The 11622-nt window shown below is 41.4% G+C and overlaps 1 protein-coding gene across 1 annotated transcript; it reads left to right on the top strand.

Annotated features, from left to right (window-relative positions):
• The first annotated feature begins 2641 nt into the window (after nt 1–2641).
• Nucleotides 2642–10277, top strand: LOC123966301 (zinc finger protein 235-like). Its single transcript, XM_046042484.1, has 2 exons — nt 2642–2808; nt 7535–10277. The coding sequence occupies exons 1-2, from the start codon at nt 2740–2742 to the stop codon at nt 8729–8731; spliced, it is 1266 nt and encodes a 421-aa protein (XP_045898440.1). The 5' UTR covers nt 2642–2739; the 3' UTR covers nt 8732–10277.
• Nucleotides 10278–11622: the final 1345 nt, after the last annotated feature.

Here is an 11622-nt window from a genome sequence, read left to right on the forward strand (position 1 = left end):
CCAATCTGCAGGCTCCTATCCTCTTCAATGTGTACAGCGCAGTCCAGGAAGGCCAAACTGTTGTTGTGAACATCTTCTCGTGTGAACTTGATGTTACTGTCCACAGAGTTGATGTGTTCTGTGAAGGCTTGCACTTCCTGGCTTTTGTCGTCCACATATCTGTACCAGTGGCTCGGTGCTGTTCCTCTGAAGGAGTTGAGGGCTTTGTTCTCCACTTCTTCCATGTAGATGTTTGCCACAATCGGGGATACCGGTGAGCCCATGGCACAGCCATGCTTCTGTCTGTAGAATCCACCGTTGTACTGGAAATAGGTGGTGTTTAGACAGAGGTCGAGTAATTTGCAGATTTGGTCAGGGCTGAGGCTAGTTCTGTTGTCCAGGGTGTTGTCTTGTGTTAGCCGTTTCCTAACGGTTTCTACTGCCTCTATGGTGGGGATGCAGGTGAACAAAGTAGTCACGTCATAGGATACCATGGTTTCATCTGGATCCAGTTTTAGTCCTCGAACTTTGTTTATAAAGTCAATAGAGTTTTGGATGTGGTGAGGCGTGTTTCCCACCAATGGAGCTAAGATGGTAGAAATGTGTTTGGCAATGTTGTAGGTGACCGAGTTAATGCTGCTGATTATCGGCCTGAGTGGGGCTCCTTCTTTGTGTATCTTGGGTAGTCAATAAATACATGGAATGGCTTCTCCAGGATACAAACGGTAATATTGTTCACAGGTGATGGTGTTGTCCTTCTGTAACTCTCAGCTTTTTAAATCTCCTCACCTGCCCCAAGTCTTTCATAGAGGTCATCAAGGAGTGAAATGAGGCGCTCGCTGTTGTACGTGCCAAAGAGGAGTTTATAATTTTTATTTTTCAGGTGCATCAGTATGTTACAAATATTCAGGTTTAATTTACGATAATTTGTGTTTTCTTTGTTTTCCACACTGACTTCTGCTGGGACCGAGTGGAGAGTCTCAGTTTTGAGAAATGTGTGTGAGCAGCTGTAGAAACTGTAAATGGTAGCTCACTATCACTGCTGTGTGTGTGTGAATGACTCTTTGGGTGGAAGCAGCATATAAATGCAGTCAGACAGCCAGCAGGTGGCAGCACAGGAGCTTCTCTTTGTTCAACAGAAGATTATTTTCAATCTGAAGTCTGATCTTTGACTCACAGGAGGAGAAAAGGAAACATTTATAGGCCTCTCAGGTTTGTGTTGCTCTGTTTGTATGTTTGTACTCTGTGCTTTAATACCCGCTGCTGCTACAGAGAAGAGATCCTCCCCAAATATTATTCCCAACTGCAGTATTTATTTATTAAGTGAGCATCACATCAACATGTTGTTGTTATATTTCTAATTTCTTCTGTATTAACGGAGACTAAGGAGGTTTGCAGGCTACATTCACAACACACAGTTTTCCTTCAGTGTCTTTGTGTTTGCATCTGTTTGGGCTGCTCATTAATGCAGCTGAATAGCCAGCTGATGTCCACATGTTCAGCTCTCTGCCTCCAATTCAAGCTGATCACCTGAAATGTGCATCAGTCGCCTTTTCAAGCAGCTGATCCCCATTTGAATAGAGAGCCAACCTGGACAAACACACGATGGCCCGTTAAGTGAACAAACAGCTAATCATACATTTAAGATGGTAAATAAAACACATGAAGTCAGAGGACTGAAATCACATCATTACACACTTAGTTTATTTAACTATTTGTTTTGGTTTTTGCTTAATGATGCTGTTTTCACCAACAATAGTGCATTAATGATTACTGACAAATGTAGATTGGAAATGTTCCAGAGTTAGTCCTATTTAAAAATAATTATCGACCAGACTCTCAACCTGGGCTTTGGTTTGTCTTTGTGATCATGGGTCACGGACCGACCACAGCAGGTCAGAATAGGTAAGCACACCTCCTCCACCCTCATAAACACAGGAACCCCACAGGGCAGCATGCTGAGCCTCTACACCCACGAGTGCACCACCAACCCCATAATCACACAGGCAGACGACACCACTTTACAGGAGCTGGGCTGGTTTGAGACAATGAGGGGACGGGCCGCAGGCGTGAAGTGGAACATCATGGCTGAGTTCAGGAGAACAAAGCAGAGAGTCCACCTCCCCCTCACACACGGAGAAGCAGTGGAAAGTTTCATAAAGTTCCTCTGAGTCAATGTGTGAAAACAGCTGACATGGTCCTCCAACAGCTCACAGCTGGTTAACAAGGCCCAACAAAGACTCTTCTTCCTCACAAAGATGAAGCACACACACTGCTACCACAGACACCATTTAGAAATACAAAGACTGAGCATCTGTTGATTCATTATGTAACATTCACCTCTGTAAATGTGTTATTTTAATCTGTTTCAAAGTCCAGGACTTTTAGTTTACAGCTGTTTTCTAGTTCTGCTGTCATTTATTTGTTTTATTTTAATGACATTAACAGAAGCATTACGACACGTCATTGTACCTGAGTATAATAACAATAAAGATCATTCAAATCTGACTTCAGTAAAATCATCACAGCAGTCTGACGCGCTAAACCAACTTCAGCAGCTACAGAGAAGCTGCTTTGTTTCAAACAGGCTGTGAATCTGCTGCCTGAGCAACGGTAACTAAGGGGCGGGGCGAGACGCCGTGACATCGCGAGAACACTCCGCAGCGCTCCTGTATCTCAGCCTGAAGACCTCCGAGACCAGAATCCAGACTCAGTCCAGGACATCACGGTCCACCAGTCACAGCGGAGACCTGCAGGACGATGGAGAACCAGAACCCGGACCACAGGAGCCAAACAGCAGCCTCGTGCTCTGATAGCACCGATGTTCAGGTCAGTGTTCATGACTTCATCACGAGACTAAAGACACGAGGAAGAGTCTCGAGGGTCCGTGTATCATCCGTTCATTCTGTTGTTAGAGATCAGAGCCTGAAAACCCGCTCCAGGGTTTGTGTTGACGTGGTTTGATTTCCAAAGAGTCTCCGTGATTCCTGTTTTCATCTTGAAGAGAGGAAGCTGAAAGAAACATCATGAGTTTTCTTTCAGCTTCCTCTCTTCAAGATGGCGTTTCTCTTGTCTTTGTTGTGAGTTTCCCGCGTTGCGCATGCGCGGTGCAGCCCGTGTTGTGTCGGGAGCGCGCAGCAGAAACAATGCTGGTGAAAAGTGAAGCAGAGTCATTATATTTCCTCGTGTGTTGGTGAGTTTATCACAGTGACAAACAGTCTGCCTGCGTTATTATTCTCTGAATGATCTGAGATGAGCTGCAGTTACTTCAGCTGTTTCTGAAGTTACACAACAATTTATTTATTTTATCAGTTACATGCTTTCAATGGTAATCTAATACAACCTGCACAACAGCTTGATCAAAATGTGTGACAATCAGTAATCCTGTTAAATAATAGTGATCTCAAGTTTGACCAAAACAATCCTGATTGTGATCATTACCATAATCAAGCAGCTGTAGCTGCCATATAATGCAGTGGGTTTGATGACTGACCTGAATATTTTATTACAGCGGGCTGTAACTGGTGGTTGAATGTTTATATTGATCTCTTGATACCATAGAAAGCCCCTTTATGCCCTGTCTTTCACAGCCAAGCAAAAAATTTCCTCACATTTCAATGACTTGTTTGACACATTGCTGTGAAGCTGGTTTTGTTTCTTTTCTGGAAAATGAACACTTTGATTTTGGGTTGGTTGACTGTCAGGGTCCAGATTGACAGGAGTTTGTGTGTTGCTGTAACTTCAAGTTATTTTATGTCCCTTCTGGTTTATCTTTGTGATCTGGTTGGAAATCTATGACACGACCCCCATAAGGTTTTTTTTAAGACCCCCTGATCTGCACATCCTCGTGTGTTGGTGAGTTTATCACAGTGACAGTTGCCTGCGTTATTATTCTCTGAATGATCTGAGACAGGAACGAACATGAGCTGCAGTTACTTCAGCTGTTTATTTGGACCTTATTTGACGCAAGGAGGCAAATCATTTTAACAGCAGCATGGTTCATGTACCCATTACATCACCAAGGTTCGAATTCCGTTAAATAAATTTGATATCTTAAACAATTTGTGTTTGATACCTAATTTTAAGCCAGTTGGATATATTTTGTGTAAGTTAAGATAAGTTTATGTTCATGCTTGCTGGTGACTTGCTGAAAGCTGTCTGAACAGAAGAGGCCCCTATATTAATTATTTTCAGATGTTTGAATTAAATATTAAAAATTATTTAAATGCTCCGTATTTATATAGCGACTTTCTAGTCTTTTCGACCACTCAAAGCAACCAGGGTCCAGGTTGACAGGCGTTTGTGTTTTGCTGTAACTGCTCCACCTCAAGTTTATTTACATCCCTGGATTTATGATCTGGTAGACAATTTATGCAACACTCATGACACGAGTGAAGGATCCTACTCTCTGTTTTTTTTAATCATATTTAATTGGCCACGATACTGGGTTAGAGTGGTTATAGCTTAGACTACTTTTTTTTGTACAGGGATGGTGCTGTTCCAACAGGTTGTTCTAATGCTGGACTGGGCCCGGCGCCACAAGGGGCCAGTTGTATTTTCTGCCCCCACCCCCACGGGTAAAATTTACCTGCTGTTTTTTGATTGTAGCCTAGACCTAGTTTTTCCCCATACAATATTCAAGTCCCCCAGTCTTTTCCTAAAAGCATTTTCATTTTCGCTCTATTAATTTCTCACTCCTGTGTAGCTATTGCAAAACCTCTACACAGGTATGCAGACTCGCTCAGCAACGAGAGCCTGATGGTGGGGAGGTGAGGACAGTGATGTGTCTTGGATTCATTCTGCATCTGACGGCTCATCATCTGACAGTGACCCACTTGCACAGAGTAAACATGCACAAACTGTGCTGTAGGCCTATTCATGTTCAGTTGCCATACAGGAAGGCCAGGCTGAGTAGACTTTGAGGGAGCCACACAGGACAACACAGTCAGAGGGTCTAAATTATTTCAGAATTAGTTTCCTCTGTCCTGTCAAGTTTATAACGTTTTGCTGCTCGTATACCCCACGATTGTTGTGACTAAAAATCACGCCACTATTTTTTGACTACGCCTGTGTTTTTCCCTTTTTTGAGGAGTTTGGAAGAGAACCCCGCTACATATATCATCTTGTAAGTGAAGCATGGCACACAACATCAGGGCTTGATCATTTTATTAGCACTGCAGATGCCCGTGCTGTTTCTCGATAAATGAAAATCCTGTATGTGTGAAGCTTCCTTGTCTGATCATGTACCATTTGTTATGCTGTTTTCCTGAGATTGACCAATGAGTGTAATGGTGCCTGCAAAGCTAAACTGGGTTGGGCTAAGCTCACAAATGAAGATCTGTTGTTGTGCTGTAGGAAATCAGATGTTCTTTTGAGCGGCGTATATTTACCAAAAAGTGTAATTATGAGTTCTAATGAAACTGCTCATCGTGAAGCTCTCTGTGCTGTATGAGGCAAGTAGGCCATACTTAGTTTGATAAGGCTCATAACATCAAGCCAGGTTGAAGTTGGAATAACTTTGCAGCTGGAAATAATGCGGACGCTAAGGAGGCATTTAAGTACGGCTGCACAATTTGGAGAGAAGGTCATATTAAGATTATTGTGGGCAATAATGCACTTTGTGATTCGATTATAATGGTACTGTGAGTCTACTCTATATCTATATCTCTCTCTCTCTCTCTCTCTCTCTCTCTCTCTCTCTCTCTCTCTCTCTCTCTCTCTCTCTCTCTCTATATATATCTATATATATATATATATATAAATTTATTTGTTCGTTCAAGTTGAGAAATACAAAAATTTGTAACAATATTTATAACAGAACAAGGGGAGCGTGTTGCTCTACAGAAGAAACAAGAAACAGTAGCGCACTAAATAAGCAACACAGCACAGCCACAAGAGCAGGAATAATAACAATTCATTTAAATAAGTAACTGAAAGAAAAGCATCAGGAATAATTCTACCAGGGACAACCTAAATTTGTTTATGTCTGTGTGAGACTGTGTGGGTGAATGTGTCTGTATGTGTGTGCGCATAAGCCTGTTAAAGAATGTAGTGGTTAGTGAGAGTGCCACACCTACCCCAGCAACAGGCAGGCAAGAACCCCAGTAGCCAATAGCGGTGGGAGAAATGAATAAATAAATCAAAAAAAAAGGAAAAAAGACTCCCAGATGCCAGTTGACAACGTAATGCCGACGGAACGCAAGAAGCGTAACCCACGTAAGAGCAGCGCCCAGACTGACCACCCCCTGTGACAAACAAAACTCAAACCCAATGTTTCCAGTGGCCTAAAAATACAGGAAGAGAGAGGGTCGCACCATGCTGCGTCACTGAACACTTATTAATATAATGTGATGTACAGATTAGACTTAAGTGTTACACAGCAATTTGGATTTGCAGCAAATAAATAGTAAACTTTTTCACAGGCATTTTGTATTAGACGGATATCGTGACGTATCACTTTAGGATTGTCAAACGCTATTAAAAAAATTTCCAGCCGACAAGACCTGATAAGCTGGAGTCATCACGCCTGCGTTGGAGGAACTGGATGTTTTAACGAGCTTTATTAGGACCCGAGCATGAACTGTGCGAGGTCCCTAGTGAAACTGTAAAGATTTTTTTTTTTTCTGCAAAGTAAGCGCAATTTCTGGGGACATGTATCTTATGAAGACACACAAAAAAGCCTCAAGAACCCATATCCTAAACTCAACAGGAAGTCAACCATTTTGAATTTTACAGCCATTTTAGGATGATTTACACTCTCCGTACTTTAACGAACTCCTCCTAGGCATTTAGTCCAACCGACGTCAAATTTCTGCTGTGCCTTCTAAAGGCATTGAAGATGAAAAGTTGTGCTATCTGTGAGTTTTCGTCAATGGGCGTGTCCGTGGTGTCAAAGATCAACTCTTCGCCATGACACAGGAAGTTGTTGTAACTTCAGTGTACATGCTCACATCTGAACAAAACTTTACGTGCTTGATAACTCTCCCACCCCGTAGACATCTACACGCCAATACAGATTTATATTCATAGCGGCAAGTGCTATGTAGCTCCACATAGGGGACACAGGAAGTGACATATAACACCTTCATGCGGCGTCAGAACCACGTAGCAAATTCACAGCTGCAGAGCTCCAGAATATGCAACGCGGCCGGCTCACACCCGGATGCGCTACAAGTGCGAGGGCCCGCCCAAGGCTGCTTGCAGCTTCAATGTTTTTCTAAGGGTCCCTGAGTCTGACAATATAGTTGAACTGAACGATTTATTCATGTCTGAAGTAGCATGGAACACGTAAGAAAACAAAAACCCCCAAAAAGACAACATTCATAAACTCTGTCTCTTATTTCTTACGCAGAACACTACAGCGTTTCTCACATTTACTTGTAAACAACATTTAACAGTGCTGAATAACAACAACTTTATCTTTGTAAAAATCGTGCATGAATGACCTTCGGTGTGATGGATACAGGTTTACACTGGTCTCATTAGTCAGCTGCTTCTAGGTAGCTCGCTCCACCATGACATCTCACTTACTGTCTTTCTCTCTCTGTTGCTATAGAAACGGAGAGGACGCGAGGGACTCCGTCACTGCTGTCACCACTGTGATAAATCCTTCACAACATCTGGACATTTAAAGAGTCATCAGAGAGTTCACATGGGAGAGAAACCGTACAGCTGTGACCAGTGTGGAAAAGCGTTCACTGCATTAGGTACTTTAAAAAATCACCTACGTATTCACACTGGAGAGAAACCTTACAGCTGTGACCAGTGTGGGAAAGCGTTCACTGCGTTAGGTACCTTAAAAAATCACCTACGTACTCACACTGGAGAGAAACCTTACAGCTGTGACCAATGCGGGAAAGCGTTCACTGCGTTACGTATCCTAAAACATCACCTACTTCTTCACACTGGTGAGAAACCTTACAGCTGTGACCAATGCGGGAAAGCGTTCACTACATCAGGTGAACTAAAAATCCACAGACGTGTTCACACTGGAGAGAAACCATACAGCTGTGACCAGTGTGGGAGATGTTTCTTTCGCTCAGATCACCTAAAAGCACATAAACTTGTTCACACTGGAGAGAAACCGTACCGGTGTGAACAGTGTGGGAAAGGTTTCACTCAGGCAGGTACCCTAAAACAACACTTACCTAGTCACAGTGGAGAGAAACCTTACAGCTGTGGGCAGTGTGGGAAAGCGTTCTTTACATCATGTGCCCTAAAGAAACACCTACGTATTCACACTGGAGAGAAACCGTACAGCTGTGGGCAGTGTGGGAGAAGTTTCGCTAAATCACGTGACCTTTTGGTACACAGCCGTATTCACACTGGAGAGAAACCGTACCGGTGTGAACAGTGTGGGAAAGGTTTCACTCAGGCAGGTACCCTAAAACAACACTTACCTATTCACACCGGAGAGAAACCTCACAGCTGTGGACAGTGTGGGAAAGCGTTCTTTACATCATGTGCCCTAAAGAAACACCTACGTATTCACACTGGAGAGAAACCGTACAGCTGTGACCAGTGTGGGAAAAGTTTCACAAAATCCAGTGACCTTATGGTACACAGCCGTGTTCACAGTGGAGCAAAACCGTACTGGTGTGGGCAGTGTGGGAAAAGTTTCTCTCGATCGGGTCACCTAGGAAGACACAGCCGTACTCACACTGGAGAGAAACCGTACTGGTGTGAAACATGTGGGAAAACCTTTTCTACTGATAGAAGCCTTAAACGCCACCAACGCATTCACACTGCTTAGTTTAGAAAAGTTTTCAGCGCCAAGTGAGCCGTTTCCTCAAGCCTCCTCTTCGTGCTGTCTTTGTAATAAGCCTGAATGTAAACCTCCTCGGGGTGGGGTGGGGGGTAATATAAGGTAAAGAAAAATATAGGCTTAAAAATATGGGGATTATTGGCAACCCACTTTTGCATTTTGCAGAGAAACAGAGAGAGAGATGTTATCTGGTATGACGTCAACAGACACACAGGAAATGTTACATTATGAAGCGACAGTTGACGCACCACTGCAGTTGTGCCTCACGAACATTAAGTTTCAGTTTCGATCCACATGCAGCGCACTTGAAAACTGAATCACGGGCGACTTCATGACTTTTTTTCCTCTTGTGTCCGCGGGGTATTACATTTTGATTTTGAAATATAAGACTTTTTAAGACCTTAAGGTGGTATTATGCTTTTTGGCTTTTCCACTCTCCTTTGTTGAGTTATCAACATATTTATAAATAAAAAAGTGAAAAAACCTAAAGTCCAGCCCAAAGGGAGTTCCCATCTCCCACAGAAAACTCTGCTCTGAACCGCTTGAAAATAGCTTGTTTGTTTACGGTCTTTTCGCTGACCCGCACTTCTCTGCTTTTGATTGGCTAGTAGTCACTAACTAGAAACTGCGCATGTGTAACTCCCAACAAAGATCATTTAGAGACCAGATGTATCACTCCATAGCTAAAGTTTTGAAAATGAAACCATGTAAACCTGTTCTGGTACAACCTCTAAATAGGATTTTGAACCTGAAAATGAGCATAATACCACCTCTTTAAATTCACTGACGTTTGTGTTCTAGGTCTTAAATAACTTAAAACGGGGGTTAATTTTCTAACGTCCATGTAATGCTACTTGTAATGCTCATCGAAATGCTCCCGCAGCGCTTTAGTAGTGTTGCAGGACGCACAAATGAAATGTAATTATACAGAAGGGAGGTGGTTCTCATGTTTTTATATTCATTTCTACAAATGTATAAAGTAGTAAAATAAGACGCAAGGCAAATTAACAGTTTTATCTGTAATAATTATGCAATCATATTAACAGTGTTTTCCTGCCAAAACTGCTAGGTACTGCGCCATGAATGTAAAATCCTTGTGGAGAGCATCTTAGCTTTTGGGGTTTGTTTAAAGTCTCCTCTAGATTTTCCTACTTATTATTTACAGATGTGGTAATAACAATGTTCCAGAATTACATGGAATTGCAGAACAGAAAAATACCATTTTCAGACACGAATGCGGAATTTGAAAAAGAAGACAATAACAAAGTAATGGCGCTGCAGAAGCAGCTGGTAGGTAACCACAGCTCAGTGCAGCAAAAGTTGAACATGTGATGTTGGTGGTTAAATAAAAGTTTTCAAAAGTTATTCATTGAAGCTGAATTTTTAAAAATAAGCATTTTATTAATGTTTATTTCTACAAAGATCCATGCCCACATTTTTATTGTTCTGTATTCTTGTATTGTGATATTTTATTCTGTTTTATTCATTTTTATATGCAACATTTGTAGAAATCCTCAATAAACAGATGCCTCAATCATGCTCGTTGTTTGTGATTTTCTATTTGAGCCTGAAAGTGTTACCGGACGTGCCTACGAGTCTAAAAATGACACCAAGGGTTCTTGACCATTTTACTGGGGCACAGCACTTGAATTCTGAGGAATGTTCCCCAGTAAAAAGGGTCTAGCGGTACCTACGGACAACAGTAACTTTATATTCTGACCATCATGTATGGTATTTTGACTGCGTCTAAACAACCCTCCTCTCCCTAAAACCCTGCTGTTGTCACACAGTGAGACCACGAGGCTGTGAACCACCAGACACCCACGTTACCAAATTATTATGATACTCAAGTCAAGATACAATATTATTGCAATTTCAAACATATTGTGATATTCTACAATACAGGGTAAACGTACCCATTAAGCTCATGTACCCATTACATCACCAACTTTGAATTCAAATTATGTAATATTTTAATATTTAAGAATATATAATTATATTTGTACTCAATATCTTAAACAATTAATGATTGTTACTACAAATCTCGTGTAATTTTAAGACAATCGGACAATTGAATAATGAGAGATGAGTATCTGTTCCTGCTTGCTGGTGGCCTTTTTGAAAGCTGTCTGAAAACTTTGATCAGAACACGAGGCCTCTAAATTAATATTTTTCAGATGTTTTAACCTTTATTGTGGGTATGTATCACTTTTTAGTGCATAATTAAGAGATGAATGTTTAGAAATATGCAAAAGATAAAGTGGGACTTAGAGCGCTACATAAGCGGCACGCTTTAGCTCAGCCTCTTGCAAATTAGTGACATGAGCATCATGGCCAGTGCAGAGAGGCCAGAGCTTGAAAACCCTCCCTTATTGTGAAGGTCTTCTGTTTGTGAACACTCCGGTTTCCAGTGAAATACAAGAATGGACAAGTAGATAAGACGAAAGCAGTGGGCCGACATTTCTCAGTAGTGATCGGGTATGTTTCCCTAATGGTATCGCACGAAGGAGAACGTCACTGCAACAAGGGAAAAAAACTAAAACAAGCACAGTGCAAACGCCTTTTGGCATTTAAACAGATTTCAGAAGTTTTTTTTTGTTTTTATCAGAGCAGGCCTTCAAGCTGGGGTTTATAATGCTCATCGATGTAATAGCGCTGTAATCCATATTATTATATATTTTTATTGTATTTTATTACTTATAGTTTATAGTTTGCAGCAGTATTTTATTTCTTATCCTTTCTTTTTTTATATATATTTATTTTATATTATTTATTTATTATGTAAAATGTGTAAGTTTGTTTAAAAAATTGTAAACTGATTTGGATGTTTACAAAAGTTCATAATAAACCAGCAGCAATTTAATGTTTGCATTTTTTTC

The sequence above is a fragment of the Micropterus dolomieu genome, unplaced genomic scaffold (genome assembly GCF_021292245.1).
Source record: "Micropterus dolomieu isolate WLL.071019.BEF.003 ecotype Adirondacks unplaced genomic scaffold, ASM2129224v1 contig_13104, whole genome shotgun sequence".
Taxonomy (NCBI): domain Eukaryota; kingdom Metazoa; phylum Chordata; class Actinopteri; order Centrarchiformes; family Centrarchidae; genus Micropterus; species Micropterus dolomieu.